This window comes from Dermochelys coriacea, chromosome 15 (assembly GCF_009764565.3).
Source record: "Dermochelys coriacea isolate rDerCor1 chromosome 15, rDerCor1.pri.v4, whole genome shotgun sequence".
Taxonomy (NCBI): Eukaryota; Metazoa; Chordata; order Testudines; family Dermochelyidae; genus Dermochelys; species Dermochelys coriacea.
In genome coordinates this window covers 26,919,308-26,935,610 of record NC_050082.1, presented here as the reverse complement: position 1 = coordinate 26,935,610, position 16,303 = coordinate 26,919,308, and the positions used below count along the sequence as shown (strand labels likewise).

The window sequence follows — 16,303 nt, the reverse complement described above, 5'->3', positions numbered from 1 at the left end:
AAAGTATTGTAAGAATTCGCTCTTACGCTGCACCTCTTATCCAAGGATCTCAAAGCACTTTACAAAGATTAATTAGCCCTTATGTATTGTCCCCATTTGACAGCCAAGGAAGTCACACAGTGATGTGATCTGCAGGCCCTTATTAGGTGACGCATGGCAAGTAATTTATCTGCCTCATGCCTCAGTTTCCTCCGAGTACAATGGGGATAACAACACTTCCCTACTTCATAGGGTTGTAGCAGTGATGCTTAATTCACCTATCCATTAAGTGCTTCAGACCTGCAGTCAGAAGATGCTCTGTAAGCATAAAGCACTATTGCCATGTTGATTTCCTTTTAAATGCAAAGATGATCCTTGCGCAGCACATCCCGCCAAGGAGAATGGCTAGTATTTATCCCAATCCCATCTGGAACTGTATCTTCTTTACAGAACTCCAGCAGACCGGGCAAGGCACTCATGTTTGTCAGGGCGGCTCCGGGAAGATGTTCTCCTTCTCCTGTTCTGTGAACGTTTTTTGTTTTTTGAGTAAGCCTTCTCAAGACGCAGCCATCATAACGCAGATACAATCGGCAGCAGCTTTACCCCTGCATGACAAAGAGACCAAGCAACCTGGTGGCTGAATTCAGAGGGGAAAAGCTCAGCAATTCTGCCCGGAACAGCAGGTACCATTCTGGATAACGTACATTTTAGAAATCACTGAAGCATAGATCACTGGAGCCAAAAGACATAAAAATAGACTCTACAGCATGCAGAAAGGCCAAGACCAATTACAATTTCTCTTTAAAAATAAGAGTGCGGGGGATTGGGGTGGCGTTTTCCTTCTGTGCTGCTGAAATTATTTAGCTGGCCCTGCAGTCTTCACTAAAGATACTTGTTAAAGTTCTTCCTGATGCCCAGGAAGGATCCCGAGCAGCACATCTGCTCCCCGACAGGAGGGTGCTATGCCCTAGCTGCAATGCAGCCTTAACCTTGGCTTTCTGGCTATAAAGCACAAGTGGGAAAGCTCAGCAGAGGTGGAGGAAATACGTTGGATCATGGTGAGCTCCTGTGTGTATCCATGCGCAGGGAATGCCATCTCGTGGAAGGTGCCAGGGTGGCAGCACTGGGTGTTGAGGCCCCCCGTCTAGCTACAGCTTCAGCAGCAGCACCAGGTCAGGCCGTGGGCAGCTTGCTCTGTGTCATTGGGAAGCAGCCGAGATCAGAAGGTAGCATTGTAGGGTCCCAGCACTCCAGTGATACAGAGATGAGCGCAACAGATATGCCAAGTAAATAAATAAAAACAACAATGAGGCTTAGCTCTTCGTCGGCGACTCTCAACGCAGGTTACAGAGGAAGGTCAGTATTACTGTCCCCTTTTCACAGATGGGGAAACTGAGTCACAGAACCTCAAGGTGACCAGTGTCACACAGCAAATCAGTGGCACAGCCAGGAATAGAACCCAAGTCTTCTGAATCCCAGCCCAGTGCCATCACCAAGGTAGCACAGTGACTTCTGTTCAAGTCTGTTACAGACATGTAGATAGATCATGAAAAGACCCCAATAGTGAGTTCTTGAGTCCTTGCAGATCACACCCCTGTTGTGTAACCCACTGCACGTCATTTACCATCTCTCTGCCTCTGTTTCCATGTCACAAGGCTTTCCTACCTTCATTACGCAAGGTGACTGAAGCATAGGAGATCCCACAGGAACGTTCATATTCATGCTGGTAGTGGAGTTTTTCAGGACACTGCAAACAACCCATTGCACAGAGAGGTTTAAAAACATTCACAGGTGTTTAAAATGCCATGTAATCAAGTTACCAAAAATATAAATAGTAAGCATTAAAATACATTAAAGTAGTAATTAAATTAGGCCATTCACTCCCTGAGCGTGCTTGCTGCTTCCTATTTCCATAATAGCCAGAAGCCTGTTCCGTTTGGCTGTTGTCATTTTAAAGCACTCGCTAAGAAAAGTGTCAGGTTGAAATCCTGTTTGGAAGAAGTGGTCTAACAGGTTGCATGATGGCTGTGCTGCTATATATTCCACACATCTGGAACCAGTTCTGAGACCCACTTCTGCATGTTCTCTCACATTTGGGGGAAGTGAACACTTGCAAGCATTTTTAAATAAGATGCAAATGTTAAAAACACCATGGCAGAAGATATGGCCAACAGCAAGCCCGCATGTAACTGATCTTAATTGTTCCAGGTGAAAGGGAAAATATTTATTTAGGGTAAGGAGATTGTCAGAAGGCAATGAGTTTTAAAAGTAAAATTACAATGCATCGAGGGCAAAACTATGCAAATTACCATTCAGACTGGCTTCTTATCATCATCAGTATCTGCCAGCAAAAGGCCTTCCCAACTGGTCTGTCAGCACTCAATGAGCAACCACAAAGTAAGCTTTAATACAGCAGCACCATATTTATGAGACTCTTTTTTTTTTTTAAATAACAGAAAAAGTGGGGGGGGAGGGGCCCCTTACTTTTCAAGGAGTTCTATTAACTCAGCCGTTCAAGCTAGCTTTAGGCCAAAATCTGACACCCAAGACTCCACGTAAGGGGAGATGTACTTTATACACGTCTTTACAAAAGGAATATAAATGGCTGTTAGGATGCAAGGTTGAAATGATGATTTCGGTTGCCGTTTTGTGCTCTTAAAACATAAACAGCACAATCCATTTCCTACCCCCCAGATAGATCTTTTTAATGTATTAAGAAAACATGGCTCTTTTAATATTAAAAAGAACAGAAGAACTGGGCAAGCTGTTCCCTTCTGAAACTTTGCCTTTGCTCATGCACAGAATTGGTCTAAAGACCCATCACCATTACATTATGGACTCGTCAATGGAATAGCTTCCCTTGCCTTTAATGCTCTTACCAGATAGACCACAGAGCCACCATTACCATTATGGCTGGAAGAACTAGTTGCCAGTCTTCAACTGAATTTAAAAATTAAAGCCAGATCCTCAGCTGATGTTAATCAGCCCGGTGCTTCTATCATTTATAGATCAGCTGAGAATCTGACCCTAAACTGGTTTCAGAAGGGTTGGTGCCCCTTGTGTGATCACTTTCCACAAAGAGGGCAAATGTGCTTAGCGGGAGCATTTGTGGAATCAGCCGATAGTCAGCGAGTGCGAATTCAGAACTGTATAAAAGCGAACACACAATCTAGGTGTTGTGCTCATCCCGCGGGGAACAGAAACAATCCCCATGTAACCTATGCAGTCAATCAAAACGAACCAGCACTGCATGTGTTTTTAATACCAACACCTCTCTCAAACGATCTATAGTCCAACGATTACTATGGAAAAGAGTCAGCAAATTATTGCCAACAACAAATGAATATGGGAAAATCATAAGCTGCTCATAATAAAAAGCTTCCTGATGAAGAAAGGAGCAAAGACACTCAAGAGTGCCCCTGCCTATCTGTGCAAGAAAGGTCAGCAATATCTTGTGCTCAGCAATACTGAAGACAGCCAACAGATCTGAGAGAATCATGGGTGTTTGGGGCTAGATGCTCAGACAGAGGGTGTGAATGGGCAGAGAGCTCCGGCCCCCAACAGTTTACCAGCAGATCCAACAGTCATACAGCCGTTTGGAGAAGGAAGCCGCCCCCGACAATACAACATAAACAGGGGGCTTGGAGAGTCTTGTCCCATTTGGGTACTTATACAGAATCTTGAATCGTAGGCTGTCAACAGCTTCCCCAACATGACTAGCATTTGCTACGTGCAGTGCTTTCTGTCCTCTCCCCAGGGTATAAGGAGAATGTGGAATCCCTTCCCCCACCCCCGCCAAGGAATCCACTGATCCTACCCGTGCAGCTCCCTGCACATGGCGACTCAAAAGACTCAGATTCCCCCAAGAGAAATCCCCTGGTCTCCTATCACCAGAAATCCCCACCCCTTCTCTGTTTGATGTGTATTTCCCAGAGAAGCTGTCCCACACTGCATGAAGACAGAAGTGGGGCAGGGCTGGGTGGGGGTCAAATTCGTCAACATTGCGGGATGTGGGTGGGGTCACCTAGTGGCAGCAAAACCCATCAGATGTCATTGGAAGAGACCCTGAAGCTGGTGAAATCTGGAATGTTTTCTCGTCCTCACATCAAATACAATCAGTGAGCAATAAACACAAGCCACACATGTGGATCCACCGCACACTTTCCTGGCACTGCCGTTTGGTAGGGCAAGAAAATCATCGTGCCGACACAGCAGCGATAGTCCTTTCTAAGCAGATGGAACCACACCATCCCATGGACAGCCCTGGAGGCCAAGGTGTAGATGGGCTTGAACAACATTTAAATCATATCAGCTCCTTGCAGTGAAACAAGCTTCCCCGAGGCCCTAGCATGATTTGGGGACACAAGCCCATATGCCCTGGAAGACATTGCAGTGATTTTACCATGTTGCAGAACAATGACACTGTACGCACAACACCTCCACGTGGCTCATTTAGTTGCATGAATGGGAGCAAAGGCACAGCTGTTTCTGTGCTGGGCGAGCACCCTAGTTGGATAAAGACCATGGCTAGATCGTGGCTTCTCTACAGAGTTATACTCAGACTTTGGTATCACCCATAGGATCATAGCAGTGTGGGAAGACCCTCAATTGTGGCAGACTTTGAACTGCAGATACCATCTGATGTTCTGTCCACCCGATGGTTGCAACCTGACTAACAGCATCCCTGTTGTGGCACCAAGATTTCTAGTGGAGTTTCCCAATTCGAGTGGAGGGGACTTTTTCAGAACACTGTTACCAGCTTGCCAATGTCCCCCCAAACACCATTCTATTGGCATTTTTTCGTTATTCCATTAAGCAAAATTTCCTCGTTAGGAAGTAAATGTTTTTCCATCAATAACAATGGATAACTAAATCAAACCGTTAGCGCGTACTCTTATCTCTTAAAGAGATCCATGGATTTACTAACTAATCAGTCGATGAATCAAATGTATGATTAGAGTCTGACAATAAATCCAGCCAGTCTATTTTGGGGAGGAGGGAGGGCCGCGGCCATGCTGAGTATTTGCGTATTACTAAAAACAAACAATCCTGTAAATAAAGAGAACCTCCATCCTGTCTCCACAATGCTACTCTTATTGAGTGAGTCAGATGTTCTGCTGATTAAAAATTGATCCATTTCAAAATCTAATCAACAGAATAGGATTCTTTCATATGTTATCAAGGCAGCTGCTGACAACAAAAACCAAACCTGTTATTAACCCATGAACCCCAATGACCTGAACCTGGCTGGGCCCTGAAACTGTAAATTATTCAGTAGTCCAAGAGCAATATTGGAAGCCTGATGAATTTACGCTCTGACTGGAGCCTTTGTGGGTTAAAGCCAATATCCCAGACCCATTGGTCCCCGGAGAATATAGTTCATGACATGCTGCCACTCTGTGTCATGACTGTGAATACATTACCAGCGTCTGCTCAGCTTCAGCTTTCAGATGTCTAGGCCTTATTTTAAAATGACTTTCTTAATTCAGTGCTGCACAGTGGGAGCAGCAGACAGCTAAAAGGTGCCGTTATTCAAAAGAGAGGAAGCGAGAGATGGGGGTTTTCTCCCCCTATAACAAACGTGATCAAAGGCACTGAATTAAATCAGTAGGGCTTAGGGCTTTAATGGCAAATATTTCACTTCCCTGTTTTAAAAATCGCAAGATTGACATGGCTCAGTGTAAAGTATATTTTTAAAAAGACATGCTACCCACCTACATTTTTCATTGCTTCAAGTCTGGCTTCTCAGGAAAATCTGAGCACCTTGACCTAGAATTAGGCTGCATTTGCCAATTATTTCTTGTTAAAACAAAAACAAAGCAAATAACTAAGGAGGCAATTCTGCTTGCACAGTTACACACCTGAAATGGCATTCAGCAAGCCCGATTCTGCAGCAAGCCCACTGTGGAGTGTGAAACTGGGGGAGAATCAGCATGGCTGCACTGGTGTAATTAGAGTCAGAATTTGGCCCTAACTAATGAACTGAGGTTACTACAGCACCGGACAGAAGTGGTACTTAAAAAAAAAAACATATATAATGAAAATCACAGACACATTCCCATTTCAGGGCTTATATCACATTTCTGACAATGCTGGGAATGAGCTACATTTGAAGCTACTTTTTTACTCAAAGCAGCACTTTCCTCCCTTACATAGCAAGCAGAATTTCCTTCTCTTCTGTTCTTCCACACATCTCAGCAGGGGCCTCCTGGGTGGTTCTGAGTCCCCTTAACTTCAGTGGCAATGGAAAGCTCTCAGCACCTTCTAGGATTCACATTTTCTAAAGCGAAAATACTGTCTGTGCTATTCTGGGCCAGATATCTAGACAAACATGGACTTCATTCAAATCCCATCTCAGCAATGAATGTGGCCCAGACCCTGCAGCTGGGGTAAATCAACACAGTTCCCCAGACTCCAAAGAAACAAGGCTCTTTTACATCGGCTGGGGATCTGGCCATAGACTGTAAGGCTGAAAAGTTACTGCATCTGCTAGCCTATAAGCTTAACAGCAAACAAAAGAATTGACTACCTGCTATCCAGTCAAATACAGTTATATCAGCCTGGACTTTTTTTTGCAGATCAACATGCATCTCTGTGTTTTTTCCTAAAAGGACAAAGATAAAAATCATATTAAAAACAAAGGCCTTGTGATAAAACCCTCTCAAGATCCTACAACAGGAGCTTTTTAAAACTTGCTTTGCACCCACTATGAGGTTCGTTTACATTCCACCTGGAATGCAAACATTTTCTGTTGATTCACAGACTTTAAGGCTAGGAGGGACCATTACATCATCTAATCTGATCTATGGGACAACATAAGCCACACAATTACACCCAGTTACCCCAGTGGTGAGCCCAATAACTTGTGCTTGACTAAAGCATATCTTGCAGAAAGGCATCCGGTCTTGATGTGAAGACAGCAAAAGCATCCATCACTCCCCTTGGCTCTTTGTTCCAGTGGGTAATCACCCTCACTGGTAAAAATGTGTGCCTTATTTCTCATTTGAATTTGTCTGGCTTTAACTTCCAGTTATTGGTTCTTATGTCATGTCTTTCTTCACTAGACTAAAAGGTTAATGGTAACCAGATATTCAACACAATATTAACAAGGGGGAAGGAACGCAAGTCAAAATAGGAAAAGAATAAGAAAGAATATGTAGATAAGTTAAATATATTCAAATCAGCAGGATCTTAGGAAATTCGTCCTAGGGTACTTACGGAACTAGCTGAAGCAATCTCGGAATCATTAGCAATTATCTTTGACTGAGAACTCATGGAGGACATGTGAGGTCCCAGAGGACTGGAAAAGGGGAAACATAATATCTATATTTAAATAGTGGGAAGAAAGAGGACGCAGAGAACGACAGACCAGTCAACCTAACTTCAATACCTGGAAAGTTACTGGAACAAATTATTAAATAATCAGTTTGTGACCACCTAGAGGATAACAGGATAATAAGGAATGGCCAGTATGGATTTGTCAAGAACAAACCTCGCCAAACCAACCTCATTTCCTTCCTTGACAGGGTAACTGGCCTAGTGGCTAGGGAGGAAGCAGCATCTTGATTTTAGCAAGGCTTCAGATACTGTCCTACATGACATTCTCCTACATAATTAAGGGAAATACAATCTGGATGAAATTGCTGTAAGTGGATACACAACTGGTTGAAAGTCTGTACTGAGAGTAGTTATCGGTGATTCATTGTCAAACTGGGAGAGTGTACCTAGTGGGGTCCCACAGGGGTCAGTCCTGGGCCCATGACTAATCAATATTTTCATTAACAACTTGGATAATGGAGTAGAAAGCATGCTTATAAAAATCTGTAGACAACTCCAAGCTGGGAGAGGTTGCAAACACTTTGGAGGACAGGATTAGAATTCAACCAACCTTGACAAATTGGAGAACTGGTCTGAATTCAACAAGACAAAATTCAATAAAGACAAGTATAAAGTACTTCACTTAGGAAGGAAAAAAATCAACTGCACAACTACAAAATGGGAAAGAACTGGCTAGGCAGTAGTACAGCTGAAAAGGATGTGGAGGTTTAGGGGATCACAAATTGAATAGGAGTCAACAATGGGATGTAGCTTTGAAAAAGGCTAATGTCATTATGGTATGTATTAACAGGAGTGTCACATGTAAGACATGGGAGGTAATTCGCTGGCTCTACTCAGTAAGCATGAGGCCCCAGTTGGACTTCTGGATGCTGTTCTGGGCACCATGCTTTAGGAAAGATGTGGACAAATTGAAGGAAGTCCAGAGGAGAGCAACCAAAATTATAAGAGGTTTCGACAACCTACCGTATGAGGAAAGGTTAAAAAAAAAAGACAATGTTTGTAAAAAGGAGACTGAAGGGGGGACTTGATAGTCTTCAAATATCTTAAGAGCTGTTATAATGAGGACTGATTAACTGTTCTCTATGTCCACTGAAGGCAGGACAAGTAGTAATGGGCTTAATCTGCAGCAAGGAAGATTTAGGTTAAGAAAAACTTCCTAACTATATGGGTTGTTAAGGGAGGTTGTGGAATCCCCATCACTGGAGGTTTGTAAGAACAGGCTGGACAAACCCCTGTCAGGGATGATCTAGGTTTACTTGGCTCTGCCTCAGCGCAGGGGGCTGGACATGACCACTTCTCAAGGTCCATTCCAGCCTCACATTTCTGTGATTCTAGATTAAGGAAGCCTTTAGTCCCCGTCTAGCAGTTTCGCTTTTGAATCTCACAAGCTAACACAGCAGTGTTGTGTTTGGGTTTCCAATAAACCATGAGACAATTCACACATCTGTGTGTAAATTTTATAGGAAAAAAATGTCTATACACATCAATTGTTGTAAACCCCACATACTTTAAAAAAATATTTTTTTTAAAAACCAAAACTACTTGATTGTGGCCCTGTAGTAAATTTTCTACTTAACAAAAACTAACTGGATGCAGACAGCACTGTACAGTCATTCAATTTAATTCACCTAGAGCGATAACCATAAAATATGACAGAGCAAAATACTGGCGCCATATAAACTAAACTCAAAGACTACAATGAATCTTTGCTTAAATAATAATATATTTATAAGTTTAATGCCTCTCCAACCTCTCCTTAAAACCAGAATAATCCTCCAGGGGCATCCTTAGACCTGTGAATATTGATCTTGTCTGGTCTGTGATTTCACTGTGAGCATCATCTCCAAGGAGCATGTGATGTTGCATGCGCTTAGTGCCTTTGGTGGGAGCTGAACATACTTCCTTGCATCTTCATAAAACATGGGTCACCCCAGGTTGTAGAAATGATGCAAAAGCCCTACAGAGCCCAGATGTGGTGCTGATCCCCCAAAGCTACTACTGAAGTCAACAGGAATGTAAGGGTGCTCACAGGTCACCTGCTGTTATACACCTGGTACTGCAGAACTGGCATTGCCTAGCGGCTTTTTGCCCAGTCTAATCTGTATTACTTCCCTGCACCCACTGGGAGTTGTAACGCCTCCCACAGTTCATTAATGTGCTATTCGCTCCCTCTTCTAAATCATTCTTGGAGATCAAGGCTAGTGAGACCTATGGTGAAACCAAGCCTCTATCAGGTCTGTGCAGCCTCGCTGCCACTCTGCTCTGTTGTGTCCCAGTCCCATGCACCTCTTCTACATTCCAGATGCTGGATCTCCACAGAGGGGCAGATGACCAAAAATGGCAGAAGGAGGGGTGTTTGAGGACCAGAGCTCAAGTTACTCATAGGTTGACAACTAAAGGCTATTGAATTTAAGCCTATTTCAAGAGCATACAATAAAACTCTTTGGATGGAGCAAACGATTCTCTACAAGCTCCTCAGGGTTGGTGTCGAGCACATATCTGGTCTGTCTTTATATGCACATCTGCTAATACAAAGTCCCTACAGCAAAGCTCTGTAATCTGGGGTCCAGATTCTCAGTTATGCCAATGTCAGTCCGGAACACCTCTGATGACTTCAGTAGACAATCTAAAATTACGCTGCTATAAGTGAGATCCACGCACATCCACCATCTTCCACCCACATTTTGTACACGAGTCTCCCCCAACATCAAGGGTACTCCTGCATGCAGAACATGGTCCGGAGTAACAGCCTATTCTGCAATTATATTAGCATTAAAAAAAAGCCAAATTGTGCTTTCAGGGTAACTCCAGAGTCACTGAGGGAATGGGGGAAAGATCAGTCTGAACTAGCTGTTACTAGTGATCTGGTGTTGAAACCGGTTTCAGTACAAAATGAAGTGACAGTTAATCGCAGCCCTTCTGAAAATGGCAGCTCTTTGATGTGTAAGAAAAGAGAACGGTAAATGGATGATCAGAAAGGATCTGCCGATAGCTCTGCAGAAATAACTTTACTGTCTCCAAATGGGTTTAAACTGGCATTAAGTGCTGTCTGCACCTTCCCCGCTCTTGCTGCGGCTTCTGTGAAGACATACCCCCAAGCCAGTGTCTCTCACAAAAGATTTTGAAATCCCATGGAATATCCTGCATGGTCTGTTTCTCGGATCACCCATATGGGGAAGTTAAAAAAAAAATAAAATCCCTCAAATCAAATCCAGGCATAATTCAGGGCTAGGCACTGAACTTCCCCAAGAACACTGACCTGGAAGGGCGGAAGTGAGCCTCCCCCTCGCCCCCACGGGGAGGTCGCTGACAGCCACAGAGAAGTGGTGGCTCATCTGTATGGAGGGAAACAGTGGGGAAAGCAGGATTCTAGAACCCCAGGCAGGGATGCGTGGGAGAGGTCCTTGTGCGCAAGGTGGGGTTCATGCGGGCTATAGTGACATCAGCCACCTGTTTCATGACTGCTTCATCCCAACCAGGGAGACCTTGGACCGGACTAACTCCATTGAATTCAGCATGAGCTGTGTACATCAATCCGGGAGCTAGACATCCAGCAAGACATTCAGGGTGAGTCTGTATCTCCAGCTCCTATGCGGAGGTGCAGCAGGTGGCTCCGGGCACTCCTCCGCCCACAGGTGCTGCCCCGGCAGCTCCCATTGATTGCGGTTCCTGGCCAATGGGAGCTGCGGAGCCTGCGCTCGGGGCAGGGACAGCGTGCAGCCCCACCAGCCACGCCTCTGCCTAGAAGCGGCCAGGACAGGTCGCCACTTGCAGGGAACCGCTCAAGTTCAGCGCCCTGCAGGTCCAGCACTCCGAGCCCCTCCCATACCTCAACCCCTGGCCCCAAGCCTGCACACTGCACCCCCTCCAACACCCAAACTCCCTCCCAGAGCCAGCACCTCACACCCCTTCCTGCACCACAACTCCCAGCCCCGAGCCCCCTCCCGCACCCAAATCCCTCCCAGAGCTCACGCCCCTCACCCCCTCCCAAGCCACAATCCCCAGCCCCGCATCCAAACTCCCTCCCTCTTAGTTAACTGGCATTTTTCACTTACCAGCACCCCACTTCCCCCCAACATGCCAGATAAAGCAGCTTTTACTGTAACACTGTCTATGGACAGCAGCCAGGTCTCAGATGGATAACTGAGGGTCACACCACACCTCCCAGGGTGAAGCTGGCAGGAAGGGGTCAATGTACCCAGAAAAGGCCTTGAGGTAGCCCTCATGGAGCTCCATCCTGATGGGACCAAAGCCACATGTCTCCAAACCTACAGAACCATAGATCCACAGGCATGTCCATCCCCAACACAGTGTGATCCCAGGAGCTACACAGAGAAGGCCCGTCCCTCCCACTGCACCATGGGTCCTACTCCCATGACCCCATTTGGCAGGACTGGTCTGTCAGAAGCTACACTACCAGAGAATGCCCAGGAGCTGTCAGGAGTAAGGCCTGCAGCTGTGCCTGCTTGGTACTGCTGGTGCCCTAACGAGCCAGCAAGGCTGCCTGATTGGCTGAGGAAGCCAGCAGGCTCGTTCTTAGACCTAGCGGCAGCAGTAGCTCACCGGCTGCTCAACGCACATGCTCACGGAGCGGCCTCCCTGTGCTCACCTCTGCAAGCCCTGCTCCTCCACCGCTTCAACCCCAGATCCTGCCTTGCACTCCGCCTTGTTCCCCTCCTGTCCCAGCCTCACTCCTGCCTCAGAACCAGCCCTGCTCCCGCCTTCCCTGACTCCTGGTAATCCTGTTCTGACCCTCGGCTCGGATTCCTGACTCCAACTCTGCCTTGACCCTTGGCTTTGGCATTCACATGCTGACCACTAGGCCAGACTGACTCTGCCTTGACACTAGGTCAGACTCCCACTTCGACCACTAGGCCTGACTGCCTACGAACCGATTTGCTGACAGTAGGTAGTTTTTAGTAGCAGAACTAGCTTCCATTCAGAGATCCCGGGGGAACTGGTAGCAGAGTGTGGCTCCTCCTCCTCCCCTTGGCACAGCCCTGAAATCCCTACGCCCCCGACTCTGCTGAGCTGAGGGACAGGGGAATGCACCCTGTTGGGCCACTCTCAGGGAAGGGCAGTCCAGGGCCATGTTGAGAATGGTCTGCAAGATAGACTAGCTGCCTACAAAGAGCAGAGCCACCGCACCTAACTGAGTCCTCTACCCCCACCCTGCTGTCCCAATAAATCACAACCTGTTTTTATTTTAATTCACCTTTGATGATGTGATCCTTTTGCACACGAAGCATCCCCACCCCCCGCATTCTACACTCAGTCTCCATTGACAGCAAAGTCCTAGAAACTGCTGCCAGTGAAGCATTTGCAGTGGACTCGATTCATCCAAAAAAATTAATTTTTCCTTCAGGCTGCAGATACATGTTCTTGAGGTTTCAGCCAGGGGCGAAATATGGGATTTTTGCTGACAAGATAAAAGCCCTGGAAAAAACAGATTCATAATAGGGATGAGAAAAGACTTAACCGGGGTGGTGCTGATCAGTTTCAGAGAGTGAGTGAGTGAGTGAATATGCACACATTGTGTGTACACACGCAACTGTAAGCATGCCCAAACACACATGCAATTCGAAGGCCCAATGCTGCATTACTTTCAACCCCCAAAATCCCACTGCCTTCAATGGATACACAGGAATGGAGGATCAGGCCCTCCAACAATTCTGGAAAGGAGTGAAAAGCAAGAACTGTTTCATGCAAGTGTTTCTAGTCCGTACTGTTTTGCTGAACATCAACACCAGGGACTGTGAGTTTTCCCAGTTAATTATACTGCAGGATTTGCTGAGCTCATGTTACAATTTCAGTTATAAAGCAATGGAAATCCTAGAACCTCAGCCGCCTGATCAAAGTTCTGAGCCATGTGGGTGTGAGGAGCTAATATCAGCTTGGGATGGGAACTTCTGAAGCCCTCACCATACAATTGAATATCCAGCTGTCCATTCTTTTCATGCCATGCTCTCTCAGAGGGACTCAAGAAAGTCCCAATTCACCAGGGTGGCAACTTCAAGGAGGGTGCGTAGCATTTCGCAGGAAGCACCAAGCACCTCGCAGGATTGGGCCCCCAGCGCTTCACGTTGCAAGCGTCACCCCATTTTCAGAGCTCACAGGAGCCATGCCCAGGATGACTGAGGGAGAGTCGGCCTTTGCAGCAAATGCTGTGCCTTAAAAAAAAGCCATAAAACTCTTTTACAACCAAAGATAAAATTTGATATTTTTCAAAGATTTTTTTTTCCCCATCGGAAGTTGCCAATCCTGCAGATTAAGCAGTTTGCAGGAGGTTGTCGGGGGAGTGTCAACTTTTATCACAGGGTAGCTAAGCTCTGAAAGCTTCAGTGGCATCAGAACTGACCCAGTCTAGCTCTCACCCTCCTTCCTTCACTTGATACAGAAATGGCGCAATCGGTCCCAAGTGGTACAGACATGAAATGTTATTTCTGTTACATAAACTCTTGGATCCGGGCATTTCAACCTCTTGCACAATTAAAGAGCTGAGAAGAAGCAGCTCCTAGATACTGAATTCAGGTATTTTGAAAGCTGCATCAATGCATTACCAACAGAAGAGGAGAAATACTAAATATTGACTTTTTTTCCTCAAATACAATGGCATTTTGAAAATCCAACCAACCAAGCGTCCATTTTACAAGAGAAACATATCACACGGTTGCTTAACCACCACCCTGAGAGCAAAATTTTATCACCCCAGCCCTCTAGATGTTCCCACAGGGCCAAATACTGTCCCCAGTTATACCAGTGTAAACTGAAATCAAAGCAGATACTCCAGATTTAGGGCTTGATTCAAAGTCCATTGAAGTGAATGGAAAGACTCTTTTCAATTTCAATTGACTTCAGGTCAGTTCTTTATACGAGTAAGATCAGAGCCTGGCCCATTCATTCTATGGGTTTTAAAGCAGTTGAAAGTCAAGACAGGATTTAGCACTCCTGAATCTATCTATCTATCGAGCATGCTTGCTAATCCCCCAAAATGTAAGGACTTGCAGCTGGAGGAGACATACTAAGCAATCTACTTAACAATATCGTCAACCTCAAACTCAGAAATCATGAGATTTATGATTTTCAAGCCATATTTCTTTTAAAATAGTAAGTTTAGGTCCTTTTTATTTGCCTTCTAGTTTCTGAGCTGAAAGGGTTTGTGATTTCAAGCTTTACAGCTTGAACGTACATCTTTTAAAATTAAAGCTGGGATTCTCATGTGGATTCCCACAGCTGAGGCTTTATGGGAAAAAATGCTAAAATTGTGAGACTTGTAATAAAATTGTGAGAATGGGCAACATTCACCAGGGTTGCTCCCTATATTGAGTCCAACCTAGTTTCTCTCAAGTAACCGGACTTCCGCCACCTCCCGATGGAAGGTCATCCCATGCTTTAGCAGCATGGCCACACCTGGTTGTGTTCAATGCCTAGCTTAGCTGTTTTGTGCAGCTATAGAGAACACACTGATGAGTACATTCCAGTGGGCCATTATGCCAGTTTAATATGGTTACCAGTAAATGTCAATGCCCCATTTCCTCTGTCACTGTCTAATGAAAATATCATACTGATTTGGACAGAGCAGTAAAGAATGCTGCAGATTTGCCCCTTGATAAATCAGACATACTGTATAATTTCATTATGCTACACTGCAGATATTGGTAAACAGGCCTTGAAAGAGAAACTCAGCTCAAAAGGCATTTGGAAGGGCTAGATACCAGGAAAAAAAATTACCCATGTTTTTACAGACATCAAGATTTCTTTTTATACTAGTCACCCAGTAACCTCGTTTGCTCTGTCTAAACATGCTCTGGTGGGGCTAGATTCTGCCAGGAGAAAATCTGGTGTAGTTCAGCTGCAGTTAATGATGCATTGTTGAAGCTAATGGAGTTACTCAGGATTCACAAAGGAGTAAGTGAGAGCAGGAGCCGTCTCAACAGGAATGGCCCTTTTGCAGCATAATATATGACCTATTTGGTTTAACCACCAGCACTCCAGCAATGTGCATTATCTGTGATGATGTATGTAAACAGCTACTGATTTGTCTCCTCATCCTACCCGTTATGTAGGAAGCAATCAGTCCCTTTGCACTGCCAGGGGAAAAGGAAAATCTCCCATGATCACCAATTTAAGGAGAAGTAAGATCTTCCCCTTCACTTCCTCCTCAGTACCTAATAATCACACTTGTGTGAAGCTGTTGCCGTACATAACAAAAAGGGAAAGCATCCTTGGAGAGCCCAACAATCAGACAATTTTTAAGATCATGGAGCATTAAACCATTCCCAATAGGGTTTACTAATCAAACAGCCAAATCCTTCATAACCAACCAATCCCTACAGAGCAATTAAATCCTTCCCCTTTAAAACACTTGGCATACTGTCTGGGGACAAAAAGAAAAATTTGCAAAATTCATTTGATAAATTAACCAGGGAAAAGGAAGAAGTGAATCAAGCTTTGTTCTTTTCATTTTTTTTTAATTATGGAATTCACAATGCCTGAATAATGTTTAATAAGGACTATGAAAATTCCTAACAGTATTACAACACAACACAAAAGAATTAACCTGGTTACCGTGAAAAATTGCATATTTAATTAAGAACAGAGAGTTCAAAACTATCCAGAGATTTCAAAAGTACTGTTGCCTAAGGGCCTAAATTACATGCTTGCAGTGCTGCTAACAGTGCTAGTACGCACAATCATTACCCAAGTGCCCCCATTAAGTGACAACGGGCAGATGACATCAAATTCATTTCAAAAGCAACAGGAATTGAAGCATTCACTTGGGTAGTTTGAGGGAAAGCGACTATCCTGCTGGTACAAATCAGACCCCTTGTTGATAAAAGCAATAATTAAAGAATAATGTTAATTAGCTGCTTTTATTTGAAAGAAAGTACAGTAGCAGGAGACTCTTAAGTACTAGAGTCAGGGCTACACAGTTCTGCGCAGCCATCTCCTTGTGGAAAATTAAAAAGAGAAGCAGCCTTCTTCT

The 16,303-nt window shown here is 44.8% G+C and overlaps 1 protein-coding gene across 10 annotated transcripts in view; it reads right to left on the bottom strand.

Annotated features, from left to right (window-relative positions):
- Positions 1-16,303, bottom strand: part of CUX2 (cut like homeobox 2) — a 228,538-nt gene that overhangs the window by 192,093 nt on the left and 20,142 nt on the right. Inside the window, exon 1 of one of the 10 annotated variants that reach the window (XM_038373861.2) lies at positions 1,645-1,739. The exons of the other annotated variants lie outside the window; for them this stretch is intronic. Within the exon in view, the coding sequence (XP_038229789.2) occupies positions 1,645-1,701 (57 nt within the window). The 5' untranslated portion in view covers positions 1,702-1,739. Of the gene's footprint in view, positions 1-1,644; positions 1,740-16,303 lie in introns of those variants that run through there. 10 annotated transcript variants of the gene reach the window in all.